The following is a 16,426-nucleotide window of genomic DNA, read 5'->3' as shown; positions in this document are numbered from 1 at the left end:
TGGGTTTGAAGCTGGCACCAGCACTTACCAACCCCGTGACCTCAGGCAGGTCGCTCAACCTCCCCAAGCCCCTCTCCCTCCTTTCCTCATTCATAAAACAGAGAAGGTAACAGCGACTTCAGAGAGCAGTTAAATTTAAACAAGATCAATAAAACATGCAGCACAGTGACAAACACATAAAAGGCAGTCAATAACAGGGAATAATTATTGTGGTTAGGGATTCAGAGACACTCCTAAGCATGCATCTATTTATTACTTCAACCAACAAGTATTTACTGGATAGCTACCCTCTGTGCCAGCCTCTGTGAAAGAGAAAGTTTAACACAGGATCCTTGACTATCTTTAAGGTGCTTTCATTCTATATGAAAGCCAGCCTATGGCCCACAGGATATCTGTTGCCCAAGGAATGATTCAGAAAACAAACAGAAAAAGCCCAGTGACAGCTTCAATAATCAGATGTTTTATTTTCACGGGGGAGGGAAAGCTTGAGTTGAGTCTTGACCAATGAGTAGATTCATTCCACTAAATTATAACGCCATAACTCACATGGGCACCCGCCTCGAGTACACATGGAGACTCAACCTAAAATGCCCACTGGGCATGGATGAGTCCCTAATCTCCACAGTTAGTCTGGACATCATTCCTGACCTCCCGACCCAAACACGCAGCTGCCCGCTGGACAGGACGTGAAGTCAGGCCACAGGCATCTCACACTGCCTGTGTCCAAAGCAGACACCGTCGGAACATAACAGCTTAGAGTTTGTGGCAATAAAGGGAAGAGGAGACTTTCTGAGCGAAGCAAAATGAATTCCAAAGAAACTTGACATCTGGATTTATAAGCAGGAGGCCAAAGGGGAAATTGAAGATAACAGTAGTAGAAACTGCCCATAAATTACCTACCCCATCTGGAAGGAAGAGGCAAACCATAAAATGTGTTCAGGGACCTCAGCACTGGCTTTAATACACACAGGCAGATTTCCGTGATGCTGGGGGACCCTCCCTGACCTTACGAGATAATTGGGCAAGCAGATAATTAATATGCCATTATATGACATAGGATGGTATATCTCAACACAGAAAAGGAGTAGGGGTTTATAAAACCTTGTGTGGCTTCTGGTGTCACCAAACGTTACCTTCTGGCTCACACACACACGGCCAAATAATGAATGAAGCTGGACAGATTCGTCTCATGTTGTGACCTCAACAAACCCATAACCATGGGGAACCCTCGACAAGCAGAACTGCTATTGTCCCACAAAACAGGAACCTTTGCAGGGGTCTCCCTCCTGGTTATCGAATTCATTTCCTCTTTGTCTCCCAAGCTAGAAACTTCTGGTTGCATCCCCTTCATCCAAATCCAATTACTTGCCTCATCTTGCTGGTTCTCAGAAAAATTTTCTTGAATCTACTCCATTCCACTCCATTTCTTCTTAGTCTCTGGTTTGTTACAGAGAAATAACTGCTGTGAAAGCCACGCAATCATTATAAAACACTCATGCTATTAGAAGTCTCTCTCTTCACTGGGCAGTGCCACGCTCACACGCACAGCTGCCAATCCGCAAATGTTGGGTGGATGGAGAACAGACTTACATTGAACCACCCTGCCAGCAGCCTTCATCTCCTCTAACCTATCCCCACCTTTCTGCCACAGTTAGTCATAATTTTTTAAAATCAGAGGGTAACAATAATACCATCTTGCCTCATGTCCTTCACTGGCATCCATTGAAACGATAAAGTCCCCACCGATCACACGCTGGCACATGAGGTGCTTTGTGGGGCTTCCCCTCTCCCCCCCAACTTCTTCCACAATTCACTCTGGAAACTCTAAGCTCAGCCACAAGATTTTGTGTTGTTCCCCTAACCCCCAAATCCAAGAACTTTTCCAGTCCCCCTCCTGTACATGCTCTTCTCTCTCTCTCCAATGCCCTGTGTTCCCTTTAAAGGAAAAATTCCCCCCTCGCAGCCCTTAAGACCAAGGTCACCTCTGACCCTCCCAGGGAGGTGCATTCCCTTGTCTTCCTTGCTAAGACCCTCCCAGAGCAACCCGAGGACTGTAAACAGTCACCGCCACCCTGCTTTCTCTCACTTCCTAGGAAGCCCAAATGCACCTTGCTCCTCTCCACGCTCGCTGCCAGCACAGTGCCTGGTGGATTGGAGACTTCACTCAAAAGACATTTTTAATTTTTTTTTAAAAGAAAGAAAGAAAAGAAATATAGACCAAAGGAATAGCATAGAGCCTAAAAAATAAGCCCACTCACATATATCAAAGGCATAAAATGTATTACATTTAGCACCTCCAAATAAGAGAAAGAAAAGAGTTATTTACCAAAAAAAATTTTTGAAAAAGCCGTTTTGAAACAACAGGAGCAAACATTTTAAACAAAAGATACATACCACATACTTGCAAAATAAACTCAAGATGGATGGAGAAATGAAATGTGAGAGTCATGGAACAGGCGCACAGGGCAGAATAGAATATTTATAAGCATTCTAGGGGATGGTATCTCCCTCAACTTTGATGCAGTGAAGAAAGGAAAATGGAAAGATTGACAGTTTGGGATTCATATAAATTTAAAGTATCTGTCCAGTGGATGAAAAAAAAATTACAGGATTAAAGTCAAAGGAAAGACAGCATTTTGGAATCCATCTGCATGAACTATGGCAAGCAAATGGTTAATTCTACTACTACCTAAAAATTCATTCATATTAATAAGAGAAACAATTTTCTCAAGAGTAGTCTAATAATAAAACAATAAGAATTAAAGCAACATGAAGTTTTGAATAAAATTTGCAATAGAATTAGCCAATTTAAATCCACTAAACATGGGAGAGATTTTGGAGGCCTTCACAAAAAGGATCCTGCCCACTGGGGGGTAATTTCTCTTGGGCCTGGCTGCAGGGGAAGGAGGAAGCTGCTCTGGCCCTCGACAGCTGCCTCCCTTCATATCCACATGGCTCAAATATCAAGAAAACAGCTTCTAGGGGCAAAGCCTTTCCCTCTGTAGAACAGCAAGGATTAATTTGCAATTAAAAAGGTTAATTCAGTAATGTCTGCTGTGAAGCCCACAATTTACAATGGTGCCCCTGGTTATCCTGTATGGCCTGCGGGCAAGCTCTCAAATTTATCTCTAATTCCACCTTCAAATTCCTCCTCCATGGAGCTGAGGGAGTAATCTAAAAAAGCAAACGTGGCCATGTCACTCAACCTACATTTCCAACTCTTTCTTCTACTCTACTTTCACCCTTTCTATCCTGTGCTTAATTTCTTTGATATAGATTTACATTTGTTGCTTAATTAAACTTTTGTTTTATTAACTCAAAACATATATAGTCTCATCCCATTTCCCTAATCTCCATTTCTAAATAACAATGTGCTCCTGTTTCTTACTGTTTAAATTTTAGACTTTTTCAATTGATTTTCTGTTTCTAAAGATGAAGATTTAATTTTCTTATACTACCCACCTCACACACACATTTTGCCTCCTCCCTCTTCCAATATAGTTACCATTATTTGTAGTTAAATAAATAACTCATTACTCACATTTATATCACTATATTGTTCAGAGCCGAGCCACACTGGGTATGGAACTGCAATCCCTTTCCTGAGGAACTTTGCTTTTTCATAAGTTTTTTTTTTCTTCTGTCTACCACTAATTCAGTCCCAAACTTTCTGAAAGAACGGTCTGAAAAAATTTTGCAAAGGCAACGAAAGAAAAAATAAACAAGTGGGACTACATCAAACTAAAAAGCTTCGACACAAGAAAGGAAACCATCAACAAAATAAAAAGCAGCCTAATGAATGGAAGAAACTATTTGTAAACCACATATCTAATACAAGGTTAATTTCCAAAATATATTTAAATACTTATGCAACTCAATAGAAAAAAAATCCTATTTAAAAATGAGCAGAGGATCTGAATTTTTCCTAAGAAGACATACAGATGGCCAACAGGTACATGAAAAGATGCTCAACTGTCACTAATCTTCAAGGAAATGCAAATCAAAACCATAATGAGATATCACTTCACACCTGTTAGAATGGCTTTTATCAAAAAGACAAGAAATAATAAGGGTTGGAGAGGATGTGGAGCAAAGCGAACCCTCTGGCACTGTTGATGGGAATGTAAACTGATGAAGCCACTATGGAAAACAGTATAAATGTGCTTCAAAAATTAAAAATAGAACCACCATATGACCCAGAAATTCCACTTCAGGGTATTTATTGAAAGAAATCCAAAACACTAATTCGAAAAGATATATGTACCCCACTGTTCACTGCAGCATTATTTACAATAGCCAAGATGGAAACCTAAGTGTCTACTGATAGGTGAATAGATAAAGAACATGTGATACACACACACACGCACACACACATGCACAAATAATGGAATACTACTCAGCCATAAACAAGAATGAAAATTTGCCATTTGCAAGAACATGGATGGACCTTGAGGGCATTATACTAGGTGACATAAGTCAGACAAAGACAAATACCATATGATCTCATTTATATGAGGAATCTAACAACAAGAAACAATTTCATATTATACAGAAAAACAGATTGGTGGTTGCCAGGGGTGTAAGGAGTACTATATTGCATATTTGAAAGTTGCTAAAGAGTTGATCTTAAAGTTCTCATTACAAGAAACAAAATTCTGTAACTATGTATGGTGACTGATTTTAATTAGACTTATTGTGGTGATCATTTTGCAATGTTGACAAATATCAAATCATTATATCATACATCTGAAAAAAATAAAATGTTGCATGCCAATTATACATCAATAAAATATTTTTTTTTAATCTTAATGCAATCAAAACCACTAAGTAATCAAATAATTCTATCCCCTGCCCCCCCCTTTGGATACATACCACCTATAGCCCTCCACCCTCCTGTTCTAATGTAAAATGGTTGATCTCTTGGCTTGCTACACAGCTGTGGTCCTGGAATGTTACCCCGAACAGCCCTTCATCATCTTTCTGCGATCTGTTTTTAGTATTCTCCTGTTTGAATTCCTTGTTACCTCAATCCTATTATCATTCTCTCTCTTAGTTTACTCTCTTGTTTTACTGGAGCATATCCTTGAGTAGCTTCCTGAAAACAGTTGCAGGGAAGGTAATTTTGTTGAGACCCTACATAAATGTAATGTATTTATTTTGTGCTTGCTCTTGGCACAAAGTATTCTATGGCTAACTATAAAATTCTATGTTGAAAATCATTTTTTTAACTTGTCTCTTAGTTTTTAATGTTGCTCCTGAGAAATCCAATACTGACTGTATTTGAACCACTTTTCTCTCTGAAAGCTTTTAGGACTTTCTCTTCATCCATGCTGTTCTGAAATTTTAAATTTACATTTCTTAATCTGGGTTTAATTGTTTTCCTTTCATTCATCTTGTAGGCGTTGGGTAGAAACTTCTAATCTGAAAGCTCTATAAGTGTGGGAAATGTTCTTGTATCATTTGTTTGATGATTTTCTTCTGTTTTCTCTGTTCTCTTTCTGACATTCCTGTTAGCTGATATTGAACCTGCTGGATCATTTAATTCTTTTTAAGACTTTTCTCTCCTACTTTTATTTTTTATTTTTTCTATCTTCCATAAGAGTTCCTCAATGCTGTCTTTCAACTTTTACTGAATTACTTATTTCTATCTCATTTATAACAACCAAGGTTTGTTTTCTTATTCTCTGATTATTACTTTAACATAGCACTTCACCCTTGTTTTGTGAATAAAATGCAACATTTTGTGATATTGCTAAGTCATGAGTTATAAAGTCTGTAGTCTCTGTTTCCTCCAAGTGTGTTTTCTATTTTTGTTGTTATTAAAGCCTTTTATAACAGATACTCTCCTGAGGCATCTAGGGATTCTCACTCTCCCTTTCTTATTTTAGAGTAAAAGAGCTATGTGTGGTTGGATGGACTTTACAACAGGCATAACTTAACTAATAGTTAATGAGCAGAACCCAACCATTTGGGGGTATGCCCCCAGCTCTCAGTCCTATCGGCCTTTTCCTTAGGCTAGATGGTTTCCTCAGAATGGTTTCCTCAAACACTTGACTATGAAGGTATAAAAGTCTTGAGAAGTAATGAGGCTGAGGGTGTTCCCATTTATTATGTATGCAGCCTTATCTCCTCTCTCCTAGGCTATATCTTTATGAACTGAAACCCAGAGTTCACCTTCTCCAGAGCGTAAAACTCCTGTATTCTACCAGGTATTAAAGGATAAACTCTGGTTGTGCAGAGTTGAAAAAAGGATCCAAAGATCAACTGCAATCCTTCTATTCAAATCTACCTCCCAGCCATCAGAAGTATCCAGAACCTCCCGTTCCTGGGTCTCTGGGTCTCTGGTGTTCTGAGGTATGACTAGGCCGCAGTCGTCTGCTCTTACCGCCACTTTCCACCATATGCAAGAGGTTGGGTCCCAGCCTCATTCAGTTTGCTGTCAGTTACCATTCATCCACCCTCTTTCCATCTTCTAAAACTTTGTAGATGACTCTTCCCCGCTGTCATTGCCCATTTGGTTGTCCCTTATAGGTTGTCATTCTCTATAGTCCTTTATTATTATCTTAGTAAAATTTCAGGAGTGACCAGAAATAAGTGGCATGCTTAAGCTACCATGCTACACTACAGAGCACTATGGGGTTATGCATTCTTCCCTGAGCACACCATGCTTTTACTTGCACCCTAACTCTGATCTTGCTCTTCCCCTGCCTGGTCTGCCCCTTATCCCTCTCCCTTCTTCAATTTTCCAACCTTTACTGGTCCTTCAAAATTAAGCTCAGGCACCATCTTAAGCAGGAATCTCTCCCAGATCCTCCCTGCACATGCTACGTATAGCTCAGGCCTGATACACACCATACAGGCCACACTGTGCTGAATTACTCTGCCTGCACATCTGTCTCCCTCCCCAGACAAATAGTGAGTAGGCAAGAACTGTATCTTATCTTATGTTCTGCCTCTAGTGTGGGGAAAACCATCTAGCACATAATAAGCGCTCACTAAGATTTGTTCAACTGACCCATTTCCAGTAGCTCCATGTTGGCAGCATTTTTATTCTCAGAGAAGTGAAAAAAAATAGGACTCTGTTTATTTGCCAGTGTCCAAATAAAGAAGGCTAATCAGCAAGGACCAGAAAATGAAAACAGCCAGATGTTTCTGAGAGCAAAAGTCCAGGGATATAAAGCAGCTTCCAACAGGGGTGATGTATGTTTTCCTAGTAATTCAAATAAATATATGCTTATTAGGCAGGGAGAGATATTTAACAGGTTCCTCAGCTAATTCTGCAATTTTAAATCCATTTAAGATAATTTTCTTTATCTCGAATCTATTTTTCTCAGTAACCAGGATACTTAACTGATTTGTACAAAACCCATTTGCAAAAGAAATAATCTGCTCTAAACAAGGGCACACTGAATAGAAAAAGAGAGACACTACAAATCTAACAGAAAATGAAAAATCTGTTTGAGAGGCCAAGGTGGACTCCTGCCTGGGAAATAGGTTTTCCCTCCAGCATCTTGATTCTATGAGCAATTTCTTTTCTCTATTTCACAAGGAGAAAACAAATCACTCTTAAATCTTTGCACAGAACAAAGAACTTCCATGAGATGACCAAGATGCAAACAAACTATCTGAAAGATAAGAGCCTCACACAAAACATTATAAGGAGAAACAGCCATGGGATGTACTTTCTCACCTCTCAGCATGGCAAAGCATTTTTTAATGGTAGCACCCAGTTTTGGAAGGGTCAATTATAATTCCAAAAGGAGTAGAGAGTACTATAAACTTCCTGGGGGAAAATATCACGATATGAGTCTAGAGCCTCCAAAAATATTCCTGCAATGTGATCTAAGAATTACGCTTTTAGAGATGTGAATTAAGAAAATAAATATTTAATCAATACACATAAAGGTTCAAATGGGAAGATATTCATCAAAGTGTTATTTGTAATAATGAAAAATTAAAAATAACCTAATTCCAAACAATGGAAATAATGATCATAACTAATAACAGCAGAAAATGCTCATGAAATAATGTTAAATGGAAAAAAGAGATAAAAAAATATATCATATTCTCATAATCTCTAGAGAAAATAGACTCGAAGACAATATACTGAGATTTTATCAGTTGCTATCTCTAAGTAATAAGATCATGGTGATTTCTGTTTTTCACTTAATTTTTTTTTGTATTGCAGACTTTTTCTATATGTTTCTGGGTTACGTTTATAAGAATTAAAATTTTTTATTTAGCTAATTTTCATAATCAACAGGACTCAGTTTATTGATTGTGGAGGAGACTGAGGTAAAGGCCCCCTCACTAGTTAGAAACAACATGAAGAAATGTCACAGCTTGGGGTCTACCCCCATCCACAGGCTCAAACAAGCTCCTCTGAGTGACTGAACCAGAACTTACTTGGTGGGGCGATAATCCGGAATAGAACGATCCAGCGAGATTTTCTCACTGAGGTAGGAATTGTAGCCATACTTCTCGTGGGGGCCCTTGGCTTTTTCTTCTTCAGCTGGGGAAAGGGTGGCAGGAAGGCCCCCTTTGCCCCGCCCGCCATAACCTTCAATGAGCCCAAGGGATTTGGATAAGCCTAGAAAAAAGAGGGGAAAAGAGAATTATCCACCACAACAGGATATGTCGTTCAAGCTCAGATGCAGCTTCATTGGAAATTTTAACTCCACCTGTCACAGAAAAAATTATGTTCTCATTTTATCAGTCCTGGGAAGATGCTCTGAACACATTTATATTGAGATGAAGGGCAAGGCAACAGTGAGTTGGGGGATTAGGCCCTGTTACCTAAATTCTCCCCCTTTTTGAGAACTGGGGTCTATAAAAGAGAGTGTCGAGACTGGGAGAATTGGGAACCAAGGAGGACACAGGAAATGGGACAGAACTGGGGCTATTGTTCACGCCTGTTTTCCTCTCTCCTATTACAAAAAAGCCAGCTGCACCAGGAGATACCCGATCCAACACTGGGTAAGAGCCGGTAAGAGGAAACTGCCAAAACGCAGGTGTTTTTACTTCCTTTGAACAGAGAAGGACATACAGGTTGATTTTATCATGAGTTTAAAGTGTGTAACAGCCTGACACGGTTCTTTACCTAATGGTTGTATTTAAATTTCATCTAAATGGCAAAGGAAATATAAAATGCTTTTGAGAATAAATCACAGAGGGGAAAAACCCATACGGGCGATAAGTGTGCCAAGTGGAGTAGGAGGCTCCCGTAACAAGCCTCACTGAGCAACTGCAGGTTCCCCGGATGGTGGCAGCTTTATAACTATTGTTTCACTATATGATGAAGAGCTTGGTGTGCAATTTTTTAAAGCCTAGAGTTATGGGAGGTTTTCTTACTCAGCTAGAAAACTTTTGTAGTTAAGGGCTCTCATTCCCTTTGGCCGTTTCAAAATGCCCAAGCTACTCAGTACACACACATACACACACATACCACAGACACACACACAGAAGATTCTATCCACAAAAGTCTCATTGCTGCCACTGGCAAGAAGAACAGGGACTAGAGTATAGACATGAACAGCTCCCTTGGCCTTCAGAGTGGGCAGCCCACCTAGCCTAGGGGGATCCAAACCTCCCAGGAAGGCAAGCCCAGGCAAAGGCCAACAGATCTGCTCCGGGGTCACATAGTCCTCTATCACATAATGGCAAGACTTGTATCATTCCCCTTCCTGCTTCTCTAAAAACAGAAATTTATTTTCTGTGCTATCAAGATCAGAAAGCAAAGGTTGAGCATCTCAGAGTCAAACTCAGGTGACCATAATTTTTCTGCCTGAGAATCCTTTCCACTGTCCACTATGTTCTTTGGGAACCCTGGCATCTTTTCTGCCTGCCACCATCCCAATAAAGGCACTATCAACTGAGAATTCAATTACTCCACCACTTCCTACCAGCTTCCTGGTCTTCAGTCTCTCATTCCACGTCGATGTGCAACAAACATTACAAGAACATCACCTTTACCATGCTCAGAAATTCTACAAGAGCACTTCTCGTACCCAGTATAAACACCTGTGCTGGGTTTTAAAACTACATTACTAGGGGGATGTAGAATGATGCCGCTACTTTGGAAAATAGTCTGGCAGTTCTTCAAAATGCTAACTGGCATTACCATATGACCCAGCAAGTCCATTCCTAGATATATATCCAAAAGAAATAAAAAGATATGCCTATACAAAAAACTCACACATAAATGTTCAAAGGGGCAGAATTCATATAACTAAATGTCCATGAACTGACGAATGGATAAACACAATGTGGTATATCCATACAATGTGATATTTGGGAGTAAAAAAGAATAAAGGAGCGATAAATGCTATAACATGGATGAACCTTAAAAACATTATGCCAAGTAAACAAAGCTAGTCAAAGCTAGTCAGCCAATACCACAAATTGTATGATTCTATTTACATGAAATGTAGAGAATATGCAAATCTCTAGAAACACAAAGTAGATTGGTACATGCTTAAAGTTGAGGGGATTAGGGAGGAAATGGGGAGTGACCTGGGTTCTGGATATAGTTAGAGCTATAAAGAAGGACAGACCTGAGCTCGGTGACAGATAAGGAGATCAGTTCCGGGGTGCTTGCAGCAGCCAGACAAGGGATGGGAGGGGTCCCCTTTAAGGCAGTGGTGGCGATCAAAAGGAGAGGAGAGATTTGAGAAATATTTAAGAGATACCATCACAAGGCAAGAGACAGGCACGTGTAATGGTGAAAGAGAGGGGAGAAGTGAGAGAGCCTGGGAAGGACTGGGTGGTGAAACCACTCACAAGGATGGAGATACAGAAGAAAGTTTGAGGAGTTCCATTCTCTACATGTGGAATATGGGGCATCCATGGGACATTCACATAAGATCAGATGTCCAGTGGGGGCTGAAACACCTGAGCGTGGATGTTCAGATGACAGAGGAGGCCCAAGATATGGACCTGGTGCCATGGGCACGGAGGGGGCCATAGCCATGAGAACGGGTGGGGGTTGGGAGGGTGGGGAGAATGCTGAGCAGCAAGGAGAAAGGTAGACATCTCTCAGGAAGTGTTCTCTGACTCCTCATGTCCACGTCTACCATATCTAGGGTAAGAATTGCATACTTCAAAGCTTATTTCTTCTCTGATCTATTTGCATGTTCTGTCATCAAAGCTACATTGGAAGCTCAAGCCTTCAAGGAACTGAGACTTAAAGAATTACAGAAACATCTCATTATGGGCCCAGGGGTTACGCTTCCTACTTGTCTTCATAGATCCATTAGACCCCTCTCTCTCCACCCAGTGATGAGGACTGTTTAGGCTTTTGTTGTTTCCAATGCTTTTATATCCATTTTTCTATTAGATGTGCAGGGTGGATATGACCATGAACACTTTAGAGATGAAGAAATGGAGGCTCAGGATTAATTATTTGACCATCCAAAGGTAATGGAGACAGAATAGGATGTTCCTTCCAACCCTCATCACCAATGTTCTATCCTGAAAATTCTGTAGCAAAGAACAACCCAGCATTGAACACCTGATGAAGAATGGTAAATTCATACTGATAAGCTCATAAAGAGAATACTATACAGCAATGAAAACAAATGGCTTGCAGATAAATGGATAAATATCACAGACTCAATGTAAAGCAAAAACTAAGCATCGAAAATGCATATAATTCTATTTACACAAAGTTTCAAGAACTAATCAAAATAGAGTTTAGATATATAGACTTATGTAGTGAAACTAGAAACATCCACAAAAAAGAGAGTGCATGATGACTGGGGAGGGACACACAAAGAAAAGTGCTCCATTATAAAGCTGGGAGGTGGAGGTGGCTAGTATCCATGAAATAATTATTACTTGACCCATATGTGATACCTACAATCTATGAACCATTACATAGTAATAAAACAAGACGATGAAGAGACCACTGACTGGGTTTTTCTCCTTGGTTTGTGTACTTCTGTTCATTTACACTGGGTTTCCCTCTTCCTGCCCCAGTACTTGCTTCCTTTACTCATAGGCCACAAACTCAGCCTTCTGTGGTTTTCCTGCCAGCATGGAGTCCAGAAGCCAAGGAGGAAACTATTGGAACAGAGCAGAACTAACCTCCAACTTAACTCAGCAGCTTCTGTGGAAAACATCTGATTCTCCTCTTATTTCATCTGTGTGATTTTCGGCAGGTCTTTTTCTCCCCTTGATATAACAGCATTTCTTTTGTCCAGTCTAAAGAGATGACTTCCAATCCCAAGTCATTAAATGCCACCTCGGAGCTAAATGCATCTCAGTGATGTTTGCCTAGCACGCCCCATGGGCAGCCTTTCCGACGCAGGCAGAGAGGCCAGAGAGAAAATTTATTATAAATGGGCATAGGAATGAAGATGAGGAATGCGTGCTTCCCACCAAGGGCACACAGGGAATGATGGTTCCCTGTGAGATTTCTTTTTCCCTTCCTATGTCATTATTTCCTTTATTAGGAAAGGCACCCACTTAGCAGCCTCAAAAAGATCATTCCTCACAGTGCATGTGACAACTATGAATTATATGTTTTGTGGTCTATGTACTCCCATTTTCCCCCCAATTTAATCTGCCAGAAAGGTTCAACAAAGCAGCAAAAATTTTCACTGGCATTTTAGCGTGTTTACTTAGCAGGTCCAAAAAACTGTTGGCAAAGATAAATAAGAGTTCAGGTTCACAACAAGGCTCAAGTTGGTCTTCACTTTGCTGGGAAAAGCTGCCCCTGGAGCAGGCTGGGACGACTCATGAACCAGGGAGCCTTCTTTTCTGAAAGCGCCCTTTGCTCTTGGGCCAGAAGCTGTTGCAGCCGCTGCAGACCACATGCACTTGTAGGCAAGAAGTCACAGTAGGCAGAGGCGAGAAGCAGCAGAGAGGGAAAGAGGTGAGAGAATGGCTGCCTGGCGCCAGGCCTGGAGGACTCCCGATTCCCTTCTTCTACACCAGGCACTGCCTTCTGAGTTCTTTTAGCTGAAGACTGCAGAGTCAAGGGGTATTATAAGACAAGAAATTGAAGATAAAGGGAGGAAAAATAAATTGAGGCCATCCCATTGCATCTTCACTGAATAGTCTTCATGTTTCTCTCTATATCCACGCTCCACCTTTTCCCCCACTGCATGCCCAAGGAGAGATCTGAACAGACAGCATCGAGGTTCCCTTGCTTTGTGCTGGGTTCAACCAACAGGTGACACCTTGAAGAGACTGACAGACAGAAGGAGAGAGGGGTTGGGGTGTTTATTCCCCCAGCTCCCTCCTCCCTGGCAGTGGTTTGGTGGCGGCTGCATTCTTCCACGCCCCAGCTGCCATCAGGCGCCCCTCTCCCCGGGTTCACCCAGGGTCACAGCTAAGCCCAGGTTCTGTCAACTGCTCCCTCCTTTGACACTGTCAGCCCTTGGCCTGGCAACTACTTCCCTTCCTCCTCTGCTGCCAGCCCTAGGGTAATTCACCATCCCTTGTCATTCCTTGCTGATTTCCTTGAACTCTGCCCAAAACCTTTGTAAATATTTTGCTAAACCCCTTCTGAGTGTGCCATCTGTTTCCTGCTGAGATCCTGACAGATACAACATCTAACCTATCCCCATGGGAAGACTTCTAGGTATTCTCCTTAAGGGCAGGGATGTGGTCACCGGTGCCTGACACATTAAAATGTCTTAAAAACTGTGAGTATATAGATGACTAGAAATAAGATCTGGAGATTGAATTTGGGGCCATTTGTTATAAAGTGATGTCGAGAAAGAAAATTAAAAATCCATGAAAAAAACATCTACTAGGAGAAGAGAAGGGGTATGATGACATATAGTATATTTATGTTCATAAAGAAGAGAGTCTGCACTGATGAATGTCACAACAAAGCAAGCCTAGAAAAGGCCATTTGACTTGGCAGTGGAATGGGCCGGGGGATCCTGGGGATGGCGCTTCCAGGGTGCTGAAAAAGCCGGATGCCTGTGCAGCTGCATGCAGGGGCTCACGGGTTAATAGTGTTTTGTATCCCAGCCATAACCAACTAGAGTACAGAATGCAGTGTGTGTGTGTGTGTGTGTGTGTGTGTATTTCCAAAGGCAACAAATATTGCAATATACCTAGAAATAAATAACTTTAACCATAGACAGAGAATTATAAAACTTAACTAAGTGGAATACAATGAGGCATATATAAATTGGTAGAGGAAGACATGCTTTAGAATTAAAAAATGAAATGTTATGATACAATTTCTCCTTTATAATGTACAGTTAGTCCTCACTTAACGTCAGAGGTAAGTTCTGTGACTTTAAGGGAAATAACATATAACAAAACCAATTTTACCACAGGCTAATTGAAATAAACAAGAATTAATTTCCTATGGCATTTCATCAACGTTATAACAAAATGACATTGAATGAAACAATGGTATGTACAGGTTTAATGTAACTCCAAATGGGATTTTTTTTTTTTAACTTAAGAAAAGATTCTAAAATTAACCCAGAAAAACATAGAGGTGACAAAACATAAACATTTTTTTTTTGTAAAAGAATGAACATGACGAGTTGCCCTCCCCAATATTAGGTTAGGACATAAAGCAATTAATGTAGTGGCATGGTGATAGAGAGGGGATTTTACATATATGCTGGGAGGTGAGGCTCTATTTTTTTCCTCAGTCATCCAATTTTCCAAATGTTAAGTAACAAAAAGAACCTAAACTTTTGAAATTTTATAAATTCCCTCTTAGTGCAATGGAGTCAACACCTAATCTCTGCACATCTCATGTGGCTGATGGAGCAGCTCTGTGTCACATGGAGCCCGGGGATCAGGAGGTGCACATGTCTGACACCCACTCAGCGAGAGTCACTCATCTACCCATGTCTCTCTTCGGTTGGGCCAGAGCTATGGAGGCTCCACAGTGGTGGCAAAAGTAAAGAGCTAAGGTTCTAAATCAGCTCTGAGCTGCCTTCCCACCTCTCTTCCCGCAACTAAGGACATAAGTTTTCCCAGGGTCACAGTTGAAATGGGTGAGTTAAGAGATAGCGGGCGTTACTCTTGCAGAAATCGATATGGTACTCACAATAGATGCACAAATTCCAGAAGAGATAGAGACTGCACAAATGCAACCTGAGGCCACCTTGTCAACTCAGGAAGCTCCCCATCCTCACAGCAGCCACAGCCCAGTGTGGGGAAAACCACACACACACACACACACACACACACACACACACACCCACCCACCCACCCAGAGCCAGAGAGTCCGTTAGGTGGCCTCTGCAGAGAGCCCTGACTCTTCCTGAAGGCCCCAGAGTTTCAGGGACATCCCACAATGCTAAAGCACTTGGGAGTTGATGAAAGTTATAGACAATCAGGACATCAGAGCCATAAGCTTATTAGCAAGCAATAATTCCAGGTTTATTCCTGGCCAACCTCCAGGTCTGCCTGGAAGAGTGAGGAGCCTTTCCGAGGAAGCCAGCCTGATAATAGAGATAAATAAGACATCTGAGAAACACTTGAAGAGGGGTCATAAGGGACTTACCCTACCAGCTAGTAAAACATACCGAAAAGCTCTAATAATAAAGATAGTGAGATAATGAAACAGGAAATGACAGGCAGATCAATAGGACTGAAAAGCTAGTCCATAAATATTGCTGAAACAGGGAGAGGATGCACCATTATGGATACAAATGTTAGTGATAATTAGTTAAACTGATAAATGTTCACCAGATACAAAGCCCTATACTAAGCACTTTCATTATAATATATATCATATATACAATATTTATGTTAAACATATGTTAACTATATATTTGTCCTAAATATATATATTTAAATTCACTTAATTCATATATATGTACGTGTGTGTGTGTGTGTATACACATAATATATAATTTATATATTTTTTTATCCTCACCAGAGTATATTTTTTCCATTGCTTTTCAGAGGAAGTGGAAGGGGGAGAGAGGAAGAGAGAGAGAAAAAAACATTGATGTGAGAGAGACACCTCAATTGGTTGCTTCCTGCATGCCCTGAGGCTGGGGATCGAGCCTGCAACTGAGGTACATGCTCTTGACTGGAACTGAACCCAAGACCCTTCAGTCCATGGGCCTACGGTTTAACCACTGAGCCAAACCGGCTAGAGCTATATATAATATTTTTAAAGTTATTACTCAAATGACCCTTGGTGCTAGTTCTTACATATCTTGTGACTCTATCCCTCCCCTCCTCTCCATCACTTCTGCCACCACCTGGATTCAAGCTCAAGTCATCTCTTCCTTAAGTTATTGCAGTCGACTGCTAACATCATCTTCAGAGTGAGCTTTCTCACATGCAAATCTGATCGCTGCTTGCTTAAAGTTCATCAGTGCATTCTTGCTGCTTATGGAAGAAAAATCCAAAAATCTCCATGCAATATGCGAAGCTGCGCATTAGTTGACTCCTTGCCCAGCCTCAGCCTCTTCCTTCCCCTCTGCAGCAT

At 40.9% G+C, this 16,426-nt stretch overlaps 1 protein-coding gene across 1 annotated transcript in view; it reads right to left on the bottom strand.

Moving 5' to 3' along the window:
- The window catches only part of GALNT17 (polypeptide N-acetylgalactosaminyltransferase 17), a 386,942-nt gene that overhangs the window by 232,046 nt on the left and 138,470 nt on the right, over positions 1-16,426 (bottom strand). Inside the window, exon 2 of the mRNA XM_016225135.2 lies at positions 8,407-8,590. Coding sequence (XP_016080621.1) covers positions 8,407-8,590 — 184 coding nt within the window. The remainder of the gene's footprint in view (positions 1-8,406; positions 8,591-16,426) is intronic.

This window comes from Miniopterus natalensis, chromosome 3 (genome assembly GCF_054644295.1).
Source record: "Miniopterus natalensis isolate mMinNat1 chromosome 3, mMinNat1.hap1, whole genome shotgun sequence".
Classification (NCBI taxonomy): domain Eukaryota; kingdom Metazoa; phylum Chordata; class Mammalia; order Chiroptera; family Miniopteridae; genus Miniopterus; species Miniopterus natalensis.
This window is presented reverse-complemented; position numbering and strand designations above follow the sequence as displayed.